Here is a 16,412-nt window from a genome sequence, read left to right on the forward strand (position 1 = left end):
AAATTACCAACGGTGACAGGACTAACAACCTTAGATATACGTTTAGAGCATGCTGAGATAACATGTGTAGAATCACCACAGTAGTAGCACAAGCCATTCCGGCGTCTATGAATTTTCCTCTCATTTCTAGTCAGGATTCTATCACATTGCATCAAATCAGGTGTCCGTTCAGACAACACCATGAGGGAATTTGCGGTTTTTCTATCACATTGCATCACATCAGGTGTCTGTTCAGACAACAACATGAGGGAATTTGCGGTTTTGCGCTCCCGCAACCGCCGGTCAATTTGAATAGCCAGGGACATGGTATCATTCAGACCTGTGGGAATGGGAAAACCCACCATAACATTCTTAATGGCCTCAGAAAGGCCATTTCTAAAATTAGCGGCCAGTGCACACTCGTTCCAATGTGTCAGCACGGACCATTTCCGAAATTTTTGGCAATACACCTCTGCCTCGTCCTGGCCCTGAGACATAGCCAGCAAGGCTTTCTCTGCCTGAATCTCAAGATTGGGTTCCTCATAAAGTAAACCGAGCGCCAGAAAAAACGCATCAATATCAGCCAATGCCGGATCTCCTGGCGCCAACGAAAAAGCCCAATCCTGAGGGTCACCCCGTAAGAATGAAATAACAATTTTTACTTGTTGAGCAGAGTCTCCAGACGAACAAGGTTTCAGGGACAAAAATAATTTACAATTATTCCTGAAATTCCTAAACTTAAATCGGTCTCCTGAAAACAGTTCAGGAATCGGAATCTTGGGTTCAGACCTAGGATTTCTGGTAACATAATCTTGTATACCCTGCACACGAGCGGCAAGCTGGTCCACACTTGTAATCAAGGTCTGGACATTCATGTCTGCAGCAAGCTTAAGCCACTCTGAGGTAAAGGGGAAAAGAAAAAAAAAAAAAAATGAGAGAGGGAAAAAAAAAAAAAACTCAAAATTTTCTTTCTTATAATCCCACTTCTGCAATGCATTAAACATTTAATACTGGCCTGGCATACTGTTATGACCCCAGTGGACAGGGTCTCAGAGGAACGTGTAAGTCTGCAAGATACAAAAATCCAGCTCATAGGGCTGTGGTAACTGGGTTGACCAAATAGCTACTCCTAACGCCAACACTAGAAGTAGCCGGGGATCATGCCTACGGTGATCGCTAGATGACTCGCGCCAGCCGGAGAATCTAACTACCCCTAGGAGAAGAAAACAAAGACCTCTCTTGCCTCCAGAGAAAGGGACCCCAAAGCAAGATACAAGCCCCCCACAAATAATAACGGTGAGGTAAGAGGAAATGACAAACACAGAAATGAACCAGGTTCAGCAAAGAGAGGCCAGCTTACTAATAGCAGAATAAAGCAAGATAACTTATCTGGTCAACAAAAACCCTATAAAAATCCACGCTGGAGATTCAAGAACCCCCGAACCGTCTAACGGTCCGGGGGGAGAACACCAGCCCCCTAGAGCTTCCAGCAAAGGTCAGGATACAGATAGGAACAAGCTGGACAAAAATACCAAACAAAACAAAAGCAAAAAGCAAAGAAGCAGACTTAGCTTGAAAAACAGGAACCAGGATCAGAGGACAAGAGCACAACAGATTAGCTCTGATTTCAACGATGCCAGGCATTGAACTGAAGGTCCAGGGAGCTTATATAGCAACGCCCCTGAACTAACGGCCCAGGTGAGGATATAGGAAAAGACAGACGCTCCAGAGTCAAATCACTAATGACCACTAGAGGGAGCAAAAAGCAAAATCACAACAAATCACAATCCCTATGAGGAGGTAGGGCACTGGATTTGGGCTCATCAAATACATCCTGGTAATCCGACAAAAATTCAGGGACTTCAGAAGGAGTAGAAGAAGCAATTGACACCAAAGGAACATCGCCATGTACCCCTTGACAACCCCAACTTGACACAGACATTGCTTTCCAATCCAGGACTGGATTATGAACCTGCAGCCATGGCAGACCCAACACGACAACATCATGCAAATTATGTAACACCAGAAAGCGAATAACCTCCTGATGTGCAGGAGTCATGCACATAGTCACTTGAGTCCAGTACTGAGGCTTATTCTTGGCCAATGGCGTAGCATCAATTCCCTTTAGTGGAATAGGGAATTGCAATGGCTCCAAGATAAAACCACAGTGCCTGGCAAATGACAAATCCATCAAATTCAGGGCAGCGCCTGAATCCACAAAAGCCATAACAGAGTAGGATGACAGAGAGCAAATCAAAGTAACAGACAAAATGAATTTAGGCTGTACAGTACCAATGGTGACAGACTTAGCGAACCTTTTTGTGCGCTTAGAACAGTCAGAGATAACATGAGTGGAGTCCCCACAGTAAAAGCACAACCCATTCTGACGTCTGTGATTTTGCCGTTCAATTCTGGTCAGAATCCTGTCACATTGCATAGACTCAGGCTTCTGTTCAGAAAACACCGCCAGATGGTGCACAGGTTTGCGCTCCCGCAAACGCCGATCAATCTGAATGGCCAAAGACATTGACTCATTCAGACCCGCAGGCGTGGGGAACCCCACCATAACATCCTTAAGGGCTTCAGAAAGACCCTTTCTGAAAATCGCTGCCAGGGCACACTCATTCCACTGAGTGAGCACAGACCACTTCCTAAACTTCTGACAGTAAACCTCTGCTTCATCCTGACCCTGAGAGAGAGCCAGCAAAATCTTTTCTGCCTGGTCCACTAGATTAGGTTCCTCATAAAGCAATCCAAGCGCCAGAAAAAACGCATCCACATTTAGCAATGCAGGATCTCCTGGCGCCAGGGAGAATGCCCAATCTTGAGGGTCACCACGTAACAAAGAAATAATAATTTTAACTTGCTGAGCAGGGTCACCAGAGGATCGAGGTCTCAGAGAAAGAAACAATTTGCAATTATTTTTGAAATTCAAAAACCTAGACCTATCTCCAGAGAACAGCTCAGGAATTGGTATTTTAGGTTCTGACATAGGACTGTGAATTACATAATCCTGAATGCTTTGTATCCTTGTAGCAAGCTGATCCACACAAGGACAGACCTTGAATGTCCATATCTGCAGCTGAGTCCTGAACCACCCAGAGATTAAGGGGAGTAGAGAGGCTAAACACACTGCAGAGGAAAAAAAAACCCTCAGAGCTTCTCTTATCCCTCTTTTGCGATGCATTAACACTTTACGGGCCTGCTGTACTGTTAAGGTTCTGGTGGTAGGAACACATGAACTGACCTGATAGGTAAACCAAAAAATAGGACAAGCTCTGGGGATGTGGGAACTTTACTGACCGCAATCCTGATCCTATCAACACACACTATAGGCAGCCGTGGAGCGTTCCTAACTAGAACGCCTCTGCACAGCCTGAGAAACTAGCTACCACTAAAGAGAAACAAAGCCTCACTTGCCTCAGAGAAATTTTCCCCAAAGTGAGAGCAGCCCCCACAAATAATGATGGTGAGTTAAGAGGAAAACACAAACATAGAAATGAAAATAGGTTTTAGCAAATGAGGCCCGCTAATAACTAAATAGTCAGAAGATAGCAAGGAATCTGTGCGGTCAGTATAAAATACTACAAAAATTATCCACGCAGAGAATACAAAAAGACCCCCACACCGACTCACGATGTGAGGGGCGCAACTCCGCACCTCAGAGCTTCCAGCTAGCAATCAAATAGCATGTAAGCAAGCTGGACTGAACTCATCATATACTGAGAAACATTTTCAAATAGCAATGAGTAAAAATAGACTAGCATGAACTTAGCTTCTCCATGAGGAGACAGGTCACAAGGGAAGTCCCAGAGAGATCTGAACCAGTACTGAATACAACGACAGCAGGCAACAAGTAAAGGTCCAGGCGGAGTTAAATAGGCAGCAAGCCTAGCAGGAAACGAGGCAGCTGGAGTCCAGCTACAGACCAGCCGTAACACTCAAAGCCACCAGAGGGAGCCCAAGAACAGAACTCAAAGTACCACTCATGACCACAGGAGGGAGCCCGAGAACGGAATTCACAACAGGGAGCTCCCCCTAGTGGTGGCTGCAGACAGGATCTTATCATGTATCCCTGTATACAGGGAGCTCCCCATAGTGGTGACTGCAGACAGGATCTTATCATGTATCTCTGTATACAGGGAGCTCCCCCTAGTGGTGGCTGCAGACAGGATCTTATCATGTATCTCTGTATACAGGGAGCTCCCCCTAGTGGTGACTGCAGACAGGATCTTATCACGTATCTCTGTATACAGGGAGCTCCCCCTAGTGGTGACTGTAGACAGGATCTTATCATGTATCTCTGTATACAGGGAGCTCCCCCTAGTGGTGACTGCAGACAGGATCTTATCATGTATCTCTGTATACAGGGAGCTCCCCCTAGTGGTCAGTTGACGCAGACAGAATCTTATCATATGACTGCCATAAACACAGTCTTGTTTTGGAGGCTTCCCTATTGCAGGAGATCTTGCTTTGAATAGTCAGAAGTAGATTGCGGTATTTTTTGTAGCCAAGCTCCTTCCACTACATAAGTCTACAGGGCCGAGCATCCTAATGACTTCTATACGCTCAGTCTCACATGGGTTACCCCTCCTGGCAGCAGATTATTGTCTCACCCGCCGGCACATTATAATAGTGGGGCGGACGATGGCGTTACTATATTATAAGGAGGAGGTAATGTATCGAGCTGTGAAGAAGAACAAGTAATGAGTAATTAAATCTGGGCAGATCCATTATACACGGCATTAATCATGAGCTGGCGGTGCAGAGATCTGCGCGGATTATATTATTTACTAATACAGATGTAAATGGGCATTATAGAAATGAGGAAATATTTACTGAGACTCCACAGACCCCCGCTATGTGGAAGAAAGGCCTATGTCTAGAAGGGGGGCACATACTTTTTGCATCTTGTATTCACATGGAACTAATGCTATCGAAATTTGAAGAAAAGGAGACAAGAACAGAAATGTTATCGGCAAGAACTGAGCTGCAATACCTGACCCTGCCTGCATAGCCTGGTGGCGCTGTGCTGGGAGGAAAACAGCCGCAGACCTGATCCACTGAGAAACTCCCGGGGCAGAGAACGTTCCAGAAGCACAGTCCAAACATCGCAGCATCTGCCGGAGCCGAGTCACCGAAAGCAAAGGTCCATGAACAGATGTATATGATCCGGCAAATATTGATTTTCAGAACACGGATCATGGATAGCCGAGCTGTTGAGACCCACGACGGGCTCCTGTGTGCACGACACTCATTAGACGCACTCAGCCCTGGTCGGATATAGCTAGGAGATGCGTATGGTGAGGTCTAGGAGGTCTGGGTGCTGCGTACATAAAACGGTCGTGAAAGTCACCGCACCCCGATGGGGCACGGCAGTGGGTGCATTTCGTTATCTAGTAAAATCTATTTATTTTCACGTCATCTCTGCTTAGTTTGTAAGAGATTTGCTTGAATACTTAAAACAGACAGTTCTCCTTTAAGACCGTGACTTTATATGGGTGGGCATGAGGGAGGGGTTACTGTTTGCAATATATGAGGGAGGCGTCATGATAGGTATGAAGGAGGAGCTACTCATGGGTGGGTGTGAGGGAAGAGCTGCTCATGGGAATATTTATGGTAGGAGCTACTTTATGGATGGTAATTGGGTAACAGCCACTGCATGAGTGGGTGCGAGGGAGAATCAACATCAACGATGTATATGAGGAGGAGCTCCTCATGGGTGGGTACGAGGGAGAATCAACATCAACGATGTATATGAGGAGGAGCTCCTCATGGGTGGGTGCGAGGGAGAATCAACATCAACGATGTATATGAGGAGGAGCTCCTCATGGGTGGGTACGAGGGAGAATCAACATCAAGGATGTATATGAGGAGGAGCTCCTCATGGGTGGGTACGAGGGAGAAATTACATCATGGATGTATATGAGAGAGGAGCTGCTCATGGGTGGGCACGAGGGAGAAGCTACATCATGGATGTATAAGAGGGAGGAGCTGCTCATGGGTGGGTACGAGGGAGAAGTTACATCATGGATGTATATGAGAGAGGAGCTGCTCATGGGTGGGCACGAGGGAGAAGCTACATCAAGGATGTATAAGAGGGAGGAGCTGCTCATGGGTGGGTACGAGGGAGAAGCTACATCATGGATGTATAAGAGGGAGGAGCTGCTCATGGGTGGGCACGAGGGAGAATCCACATCAAGGATATATATTAGGGAGGAGCTGCTCATGGGTGGGTACGAGGGAGAAGCTACATCATGGATGTATAAGAGGGAGGAGCTGCTCATGGGTGGGTACGAGGGAGAAGCTACATCATGGATGTATAAGAGGGAGGAGCTGCTCATGGGTGGGTACGAGGGAGAAGCTACATCATGGATGCATATGAGGGAGGAGCTGCTCATGTGTCGGTACGATGGAGAAGCTACATCATGGATGTATATGAGGGAGGAGCTGCTCATGGGTGGGTATGAAGGCGAAGCTACATCATGGATGCATACGAGGGAGGAGCTGCTCTTGGGCAGGTATGAGAGGAGAGATACTCATGGAAATATTTGAGGTAGGAGCTACTTCATGGATAGTAAATGGGTAACAGCTCCTCTTGGGTGATACGAGGAAGAAGCTAATTCATGGGTGGCTATGAGGGAAAAGCTACTCCAAGGACATACTGATGGGGAATCTAGATTGTGAGCCTCATCAGGGACAGCGATGATAATGTGTGCAAACTGTAAAGCGCTGCGGAATATGTTAGTGCTATATAAAAATAAAGATTATTATTATTAATGGAATGTACAGGGGAGTGGCTACTTCATGGATGAAATGAGGGAGGAGGTATTCATGGGCGAGTATGTGGGAAGAGCTACTCATGGGAATATTTGTGGTAGGAACGACTTCATGGATGGTAATTAGGTAACAGCTACTAATTGTTGGGTATGAGGGAGAAGCTACTTCATGGATTAAATGAGGTAGGAGCTACTCATGGGTGGGTATGAGGGAGGAGCTACTCAGGTGGGTGTAAGGGAAGATCTACTCATGGGTGGGTATAGGAGAATATCTACTCATGGGTGGGTATAAGAGAAGATCTACTCATGGGTGGGTATAAGAGAAGATCTACTCATGGGTGGATGTGAGGGAGGAGCTACTTCATGAGCATGTATGAGGCAGGAGCTACTTCATGGCGGGTGTAAGGCAGAAGCTACTTTAGAACTATGGACTCTCAGGATGCGTCTGGGACTTTTGTTTTCATTGGGAATTATCTGATATCAGTTCAGTTTGATAACTTCAGCTTGCGGTGATTGTCTACTACTGGCCAATCATTTATTAATCGTCATACAGAAGAGATTTTTTAAAAAAAAATATCAATGCTCACCTCTCGGACTAGAGCCGCTCCTCCTTTCTCCACGTCTCCACCTTTTTGCTGGGATTAACATCCCGCCGACGTGCCATGAAAGTGCTGCAGCCAATCAGAAGAAACTCCACTTGGATGAATTGGCAGCTGATTGGCAGCAGCGCTCACAGGATGCCACTTCCAGATGTTGATTCCAGCAGACCGATGAGGGGGACACAGTGCTGAATTTGGTGGAGCGGCACCAATGTGTCAGAATACTGTTGTTTTGATGTTTCTCTTACTTCACTTTAAAGGGCTGGCTAGTAGTGGACAGTCCCTTTAAGGGTTTTCTGCCCTTGTGGCATAAAGCTCAGCTATACATATTAGTGACAGTGGTCCTTGCCTGCTGAGGTATAATGTGTATTGGGCTCTCCTATATCGGTCATGTTGGATTCCCACATGGATTGTTACTGCGGGAGATGAGCCGCTGCCAGCGTCAGTCTGTACTAGAGATAGAAAAGGTGAAAAATCCAACTATAAAACATAAAAAACACAAAAATTACCAATATATGTGAATGTGAAACGATCAGTTTTTTACAGTATGTGGTGGCAGCCATGATAGTGGGCTCTGCATGAAGCAGCTCTTCTTCTCCTTCTCACAGCGGGAAGTCCCACCACTGTCTCAAGGACAGCTGAGTAGGGCAGGGGCTACCTCGCTCACACAAGAGGTCCCCAGACTCCTCTGTGGGGGGATCTTATGGTCTTGTGAGACATATTGGGTGGAGTTTGAAATATCCAAAAAAGTTATTTATGGTGCAGAGAAAGTTGTTGCCCCCCGGTAAGAATGAACCATTCTTCCGTATTTAGTTCTCTCAGTTCTCTGGATACAACCCCTTTAGATATTGGACTTTCTGCTCGCAGTCGCGTAGGTAAGTCAGGGTGGGCTATCTCCAGCTCCACCTGTGGGGGGCGCCGCTCGCTCTGGATATTGTGTGATTCCTGCGCTCTCTCTCCACAGAGTCGGTAAAGGTGTATTCTCTGCCATGAAGCTCGGAAAGACTCGACCCCCAAAGGAAGACGGAAGGAAGCCAGGTAACCGGACCACAGCGCTCCACCCCATGATGACTATTTAATGTAGGCCTCCGGCTAGAACATCTTGGCACAGTTTCTAGGTCCATGGCGATGGCCTCAGCACTCATCTTACTGCAATTTGTAGGTTGTAGACACCTCGGTCAACTAACTCACAAAGTAGAACAATATCTGCTGGAGGCATTAATAAAAGATGTCAGGAAAGGAGACAACTTGTCCTACCGGGTGTCCCCAACACACAGGGACTATAGTGTCCGCTGCTCCAGACCGTCAGATCCGCTGATCTATTGCTACTGTCTGTAGAGACTGTGCCGAGTAACAACAGTGCCCCAATATGCCACAGTACAATGGAGGTGGCACATAACAGTGCCATAATGTGCCAGCCCATAATACAATACATGGGGCACATAACAGTGCAGACCCTCTAATAACAGTGCCATAATGTGCCATAATACAATACATGGGGCACATAACAGTGCAGACCCTCTAATAACAGTGCCATAGACCCTCTAATAACAGTGCCATAATGTGCCATAATACAATACATGGCGCACATAATAGTGCAGACCCTCTAATAACAGTGCCATAATGTGCCATAATACAATACATGGGGCACATAATAGTGCAGACCCTCTAATAACAGTGCCATAGACCCTCTAATAACAGTGCCATAATGTGCTGTAGTACAATACATGGGGCACATAACAGTGCCATAGACCCCTAGTAACAGTGCCATAGACGCTCTAATAACAGTACCATAATGTGACACATAATAGTACAAATACTCAATTCCGTGCATCCTCTGTGCCTTGCACCCTCTGTTTCAGCACCATTTCTGGCCTCCTTAGTACTTTACTACAGTGCCCACATATCAGTACCATAATGGGCCAGAATACACTCCAGTTTTTATGTAGATGAGATGGTTGTATCGTCATATATTGACCCTGGGGTGTCGTGCATCCTCCGTGCCGTGCATTCTCCGTGCTGTGCATCCTCCGTGCCATGTATCCTCCGTGCATCCTCTGCCGTGCATCATCTGTGCCGTGCATCCTCTGTGCCGTGCATCCTCTGTGCCGTGCATCCTCTGTGCCTCGTCTGTGCCGTGCATCCTCCGTGCCGTGCATCCTCTGTGCCGTGCATCCTCTGTGCCGTGCATCCTCTGTGCCGTGCATCCTCCGTGCCGTGCATCCTCCGTGCCGTGCATCCTCCATGCATCGTCCGTGCCGTGCATCCTCTGTGCCGTGCATCGTCTGTGCTATGCATCGTCTGTGCATCCTCCGTGCCGTGCATCGTCAGTTCCGTGCATCCTCTGTGCCGTGCATCCTCCGTGCCGTGCATCCTCCGTGCCGTGCATCGTCAGTTCTGTGCATCCTCTGTGCCATGCATCCTCTGTGCCGTGCATCCTCTGTGCCGTGCATCCTCTGTGCCGTGCATCCTCCGTGCCGTGCATCCTCCGTGCCGTGCATCCTCCATGCCGTGCATCGTCAGTTCCGTGCATCCTCCGTGCCATGCATCCTCCGTGCCATGCGCCCTCAGTCCCGTGCACCCTCTGTCCCATGCGCCCTCCTTCCCGTGCACCCTCCTTCCCGTGCACCCTCGGTGTGGAGTTCATGAGCCCTAACTCCACATTCTGTGTCAAAAGCGTATATTTTGTGCCAATTTCAGGCACAAAGCCCTAATTCCATAACTATCTTTTGTCCCTATAGACGAACCCGCTGTCCTGGAGACTGAAGATCTGGACCGGAAAGCGATCCGCTTGGGGGGAGGCCTGGATCCCGACTGCATATCTCTGGCCTCCGTCACAGCGCTCACAACCAATGTCTCCAATAAAAGGTAACCCTCTGATGTGAGGAGAGTCATGTGACCTTCATTGAAGGTGCTGAGACCCTTTTGGATTAGGAGTCCTCTTGTAGGGTGCCAGTTGGCCGGGTCTTCTCTTGGTCCCCAGTTTGTACTTCGGCGTCCTCTTTGGGTGTACCAATCTCAGGGGGCAGCAAACAGCACCTGTAGTGAACCCCATTATTTACTGATAATAAACATTGATCTGTCTCATTAGGTCCAAGCCTGATATCAAGATGGAGCCGAGCGCCGGGCGGCCCATGGATTACCAAGTAAGTTCCCCCCAGGCCACATCCCCAGCTATAACGAGATGACCTCTTCCTCCGTGGTATTTGTCATCCTGTTCTGTGACCCCCACAGGTCAGCATCACGGTGATCGAAGCGAGGCAGCTGGTGGGGCTCAACATGGATCCAGTTGTGTGCGTGGAAGTTGGCGAAGAGAAGAAATACACATCCATGAAAGAGTCCACCAACTGCCCCTACTATAATGAGGTTAGAGAGCGGGAGGGGAGTGGGAGTGTTTTCAGGAGAGGAGTGTGCAGATCTCTTGGTTTCTCATGGTGTCTCTCTTTCCCCTCAGTACTTCGTCTTTGACTTCCATGTGCCTCCAGACGTGATGTTTGACAAAATAATCAAACTGTCGGTGAGTAGAGGTTCCTTGCATCCCATCCACAGACCCCCCAATAACCCTTTGATCCAGGGTCCGGCATGTCTCTTCCTCCCGGTGACACTGACTGTATTCCCAGACATGGCAGTGATTGCAGCGAGGTAATAGTAGATGTAGAGGGAGGAGGCGTCGCTGCTCTTGGGGCAGGGTTGTCAGATCCGCCGGCAGACCGCCATAGACATCCGATCGTCTGCAGATCTCGCCGACATTGCTTGGATCTGCCACAGTGAGGTCACAGATATTTGAGGGTCCCAGAGTATTGCTGACTGATGGTCACTCTTTGCTCCACACAGGTCATCCACTCCAAGAACCTGCTGCGCAGTGGCACCTTGGTCGGCTCCTTTAAGTTGGATGTGGGGACGGTCTATACTCAGCCTGGTAAGTGTCTGCCCCGGCCACACGTGATGAGCCCATTATTAAGTATATAACTGTCTATCAAAACATTAAAGGGGATGTCCAGGATTAGAAGAACATGGCCGCTATCATCTAGACACAGCGCCAACCCTGTCTTTAGGTTTTGCGCTGAGCTGCAATACCTGGCATAACCTGTAGACTGGCGGGACACTGTTACTGGAAGAAAGCGGCCATGTTTTTCTAGTACTGGACACCCCCTTTGTTTCCTTATGTCTATAGGGCTATACAGACAAAAGCAACTGTTGGGGGTCTTAGTGGTGGGACCTCCACTGATCTACTAGCTATCGCCTTGGATAGGTGATGATTTTGTGCTGGAATACCCCTTTAATCACAGTCACTAGTTACTACTTGTCATCAGTCAGTCCCACAAAAGGGGCCATGGTTAACAAAACCACTCCCAAAAGTGGGTGTTTGGGGCGTTCCTGTAGGCGGGGTCTATGGATCCAGAATTACCATTTCTGCGTGTTGGAACGTCATGAGCGTCGTTGTCTCCACAGAGCACCAGTTCTACCACAAGTGGGCCATCCTCTCCGACCCCGATGACATCACCGCCGGGGTGAAGGGTTATCTCAAGTGTGACGTCGCCGTGGTCGGGAAAGGTGACAACATAAAGACGCCCCATAAATCGAATGAGACAGATGAGGATGACATCGAGGGGTGAGTTACTGTGAAGGATCGCATGCCTGCTGCAGGTACGGGGTGGACATCCAGAGACATGGCAACCTGAAACCTTCACCACCAGAGAAAGGGGAGGAGCTTACCAGAGAGGGTATGGCTTACCTAAGAGGGCGGATCTTACAGGAAAGGGTGGAGCTTACCAGAGAGGGTATGGCTTACCTAAAAGGGTGGAGCTTACCAGAGAGGGTATGGCTTACCTAAGAGGGTGGATCTTATGGAAAAGGGTGGAGCTTACCAGAGAGGGTATGGCTTACCTAAGAGGGCGGATCTTACAGGAAAGGGTGGAGCTTACCAGAGAGGGTATGGCTTACCTAAAAGGGTGGAGCTTACCAGAGAGGGTATGGTTTTCCTAAGAGGGCGGATCTTACAGGAAAGGGGAGGAGCTTACCAGAGAGGGTATGGCTTACCTAAGAAGGTAAACCTGGCCTAGGAGTGTGTGTCTTATCTAAGAGGACGGATCTTACGGAAAAGGGTGGAGCTTACCAGAGAGGGCATGGCTTACCTAAAAGGGTGGATCTTACAGAAAAGGGTGGACCTAAAAAGGCAGATATTACCTGAGTGGATGGAGCTTACCAAAGAGGGGGGATCTTACCTTTTAGAGTGGGAATATTACATAAGAGGGGGATCTTACCATAGAGTGTGGAGCTTACCTAAGAAGGGGGATCTTAACTGAGAGGGGGGATCTTACCTGAGAGGGTGCAGCTTACCTAAGAGGGGGATCTTACCTGACAGGATGGTGCATATCTAAGAGGGGGGATCTTACCTGAGAAGATGGAGGTTACCTAAGAAGGTGGATCTTACCTGAGAGGGTGGAGCTTAGCCTGTCATGGCGTCTCCTGCCCACACAGCAGGTTGCTATGGAGACCATGTAATGCAGTGTAATATAAGCGTTGTGTTCCTGTAATAACATTATTACGGTTATCTAATACTCATACAGGAGCTTCTCACAAAATTAGAATATCATCAAAAAGTTAATTTATTTCCGTTCTTCAATACAAAAAGTGAATCTCCTATATTATATAGATTCATTACACACAGAGTGATCTATTTTACGTGTTTATTTCTGTTAAGGTTGATGATTATGGCTTACAGCCAATGAAAACCCAAAAGTCATTATCTCAGTAAATTAGAATACTTTATAACACCAGCTTGAAAAATGATGCACTCAATACTTGGTCGCGGCTCCTTTTGCATCAGTTACTGCATCAATGCGGTGTGGCATGGAGGAGATCAGCCTGTGGCGCTGCTGAGGGGTTATGGAAGCCCAGGTTGCTTTGATAGCAGCCTTCAGCTCTTCTGCATTGTTGGGTCTGGTGTCTCATCTTCCTCTTGACAATTCCCCATAGATCTTCCGTGGGGATAAGGTCAGGCAAGTTTGCTGCCAATCAAGCCCAGTGATACTGTTGTTTATACACCAGGTAATGGTACTTTTGTCAGTGTGGACAGGGGCCAAGTCCTGCTGGAGAATGACATTTCCATCTCCAAAAAGCTTGTCGGCAGAGGGAAGCATGAAGAGCTCTACAATGTCCTGGTAGACGGCTGCGCTGACTTTGGTCTTGATAACACACAGTGGACCTACACCAGCAGATGACATGGCTCCCCAAACCATCACTGATTGTGGAGACCTCACAGTAGACCTCCAGCAGCTTGGATTGTGGCCTCTCCACTCTTCCTCCAGACTCTGGGACCTTGGTTTCCAAATGAAATACACAATTTACTTTCATCTGAACACAACACCTTGGACCACTGACAACAGTCCAGTTCTTCTTCTCCTTGGCCCAGGTAAGACGCTTCTGGCGTTGTCTATTGGTCATGAGCGGCTGACACAAGGAATGTGACCCTTGTAGCACATGTCCTGGATACGTCTGTGTGTGGTGGCTCTTGAAGCAATGACTCCAGCAGCAGTCCTCTCCTTGTGAATCTCCCCCACATTTCTGAATGGCCTTTTCTTAACAATCCTTTCCAGGCTGTGGTTATCCCGGTTCCATGTGCAGCTTTTTCTACCACACTTTTTCCTTCCGCTCCACTTTCCATTAATCTGCTTGGATACAGCACTGTGTAAACAGCCGGCTTCTTTAGCAATGACCTTTTGTGGCTTCCCCTCCTTGTGGAGTGTGTCAGTGACGCCTTCTGGACATCTGTCAGGTCAGCAGTCTTCCCCATGATTGTGGAGCTACTGAAACAGACTAAGGGACCTTTATAAACACTTAGGAGCCTTTGCAGGTGTTTTTTGTTAATTATTCTAATTTACTGAGATAATGACTTTTGGGTTTTCATTGGCTGTAAGCCATAATCATCAACATTAACAGAAATAAACACGTGAAATAGATCACTCTGTCTGTAATGACTCTATATAATATAGGAGATTCACTTTTTGTAATGAAGAACTGAAATAAATTCACTTTGTGATGATATTCTAATTTTGTGAGGCGTACCTGTATCTGTAACTAACCCACAGAGATGAGGAGCGGGGGCCATGAAACCAGGTCACAGCAGCAGGAGACGCGGATACTCCCCCTGGAGCGCCGCCACATTCAGCCACTCTAATAATGGAGTTCCCCTGAGGATGTGGGGCTATTACCAGAGATTTAATTGAATTGTTATCATTATTAATTAAGGCCAAAGGCTCCCCATAACCAGGAGGCAGAGTGAGCGGGGCGGGGGAGCGGCAGAACCAGGAGACGGGAGGGGGCCTGAAAAGCATGAAAGATGAGGAAAACGATCAATACAAACAACTGAGAGCCGTCCATCAGTCAGAAATCACCGTGCCCCACCACAAATGTTACAATGACCCCCAACCTCCATCATGTCCTCCTAACAAACATGCAGAGCATGGGACGGGGGCATTAAATCACAGACCCCCTAAGTCATGTAAAACCTGGACCCCAAGATCAAATCAGACCCCAGACCACACCATAAGATCAAATCAGACCCCAGACCAGACCCCAAGATCAAATCAGACCCCAGACCAGACCTCAAGATCAAATCAGACCCAGTCCAGACCAAAAGATCAAATCAGACCCCAGACCAGGCCCCAAGATCAAATCAGACCATACCCCAGACTAAAAGATCAAGTCAGACCCCAGACCAGACCCTAAGATCAAATCAGACCCCAGACCAGACCCCAAGATCAAATCAGACCATAGACCAGACTAAAAGATCAAATCAGACCCCAAGATCAAATCAGACCCAGTCCAGACAAAAAGATCAAATCAGACGCCAGACCAGACCCTAAGATCAAATCAGACCCCAGACCAGGCGCCAAGATCAAATCAGACCCCAGACCAGGCGCCAAGATCAAATCAGACCCCAGACCAGACCATAAGATCAAATCAGACCCCAAGATCAAATCAAACCCCAGACCGGGTCCTAAGATCAAGTCAGACCCCAGACCAGTCCAAAAGATCAAATCAGACCCCAGACCAGGCCCCAAGATTAAATCAGACCCCAGACCAGACCAAAAGATCAAATCGAATGCCAGGCCAGACCCCAAAATCAAATCAGACCCCAGACCGGGCCCCAAGATCAAATCAGACCCCAGACCAGACCATAAGATCAAATCAGACCCCAGACCAGGACCCAAGATCAAATCAGACCCCAGAACAGACCATAAGATCATATCAGACCCCAGACCAGGCCCCAAGATCAAATCAGACCCCAGACCAAGACCATAACATCAAATCAGACCCCATACCAGGCCCCAAGATCAAATCAGACCCCAGACCGGACCCAAAAATCAAATCAGACAAGAGACCAGACCCAAAGATCAAATCAGACCCCAGACCACACCCCAAAATCAAGTCGGACTCCAGACCAGAGGCCAAGATCAATTCAAACTCCAGGGCCAGTGAGGCGCACTGTTTCGTCCTACTCTACCACATCCCAGCTTTATCGCTGCACTCTTGATCAGCAGGCCTCCTTACTTGCTCTTCCAATCTGCGTCCTATTTCTTCCACTACTGGCTCCCTGGATCCCTCACACTCAGGACCCCCACTAGTCCGTCGTGCTCAGTCCTGCTTACATCCGTTACTAATGCAGGCTCCGGGGTTCGTGACTCGGCATCTTATCGGAGAACACCTTACGGAAGGCCACTTTGTCTTCTTTTTAGGATCATGCTATCCCTTGTCCTCTCCTCTGAGAGTCACCCTTTCATGCAGCACTGCTTGCTTTTCTGCCCAAACCCTATCTGACTAACTAACAGGAAGCAGTCACTTACCCTAACACTAAGCCCCTCCCAATATGGGCTAATCCCAAACATAAAAGGAATCTGTCACCAGGTTAAACACCTGGGGTTAATCTGCAGGTTACATTACACTTCACATTTCTACAATGAACTGCTTCCATCAAGGGGGAAACGTGGGCAGCGTGTCCATATCCTTACACGGGAGACAAGATAGGATAACACCGCTGACACAGAAGGGA

At 47.9% G+C, this 16,412-nt stretch overlaps 1 protein-coding gene across 20 annotated transcripts in view; it reads left to right on the forward strand.

Annotated features, from left to right (window-relative positions):
* OTOF (otoferlin) overlaps positions 1-16,412 on the forward strand; it is a 298,562-nt gene that overhangs the window by 210,819 nt on the left and 71,331 nt on the right. For all 20 annotated transcript variants that reach the window (XM_077291809.1, XM_077291810.1, XM_077291826.1 and 17 more), the window contains 7 exons: positions 8,322-8,395; positions 10,099-10,225; positions 10,449-10,503; positions 10,592-10,723; positions 10,812-10,874; positions 11,192-11,276; positions 11,810-11,969. In XM_077291809.1, the coding sequence (XP_077147924.1) occupies positions 8,322-8,395; positions 10,099-10,225; positions 10,449-10,503; positions 10,592-10,723; positions 10,812-10,874; positions 11,192-11,276; positions 11,810-11,969 (696 nt within the window). The remainder of the gene's footprint in view (positions 1-8,321; positions 8,396-10,098; positions 10,226-10,448; positions 10,504-10,591; positions 10,724-10,811; positions 10,875-11,191; positions 11,277-11,809; positions 11,970-16,412) is intronic.

The sequence above is a fragment of the Ranitomeya variabilis genome, chromosome 2 (genome assembly GCF_051348905.1).
Source record: "Ranitomeya variabilis isolate aRanVar5 chromosome 2, aRanVar5.hap1, whole genome shotgun sequence".
NCBI lineage: Eukaryota > Metazoa > Chordata > Amphibia > Anura > Dendrobatidae > Ranitomeya > Ranitomeya variabilis.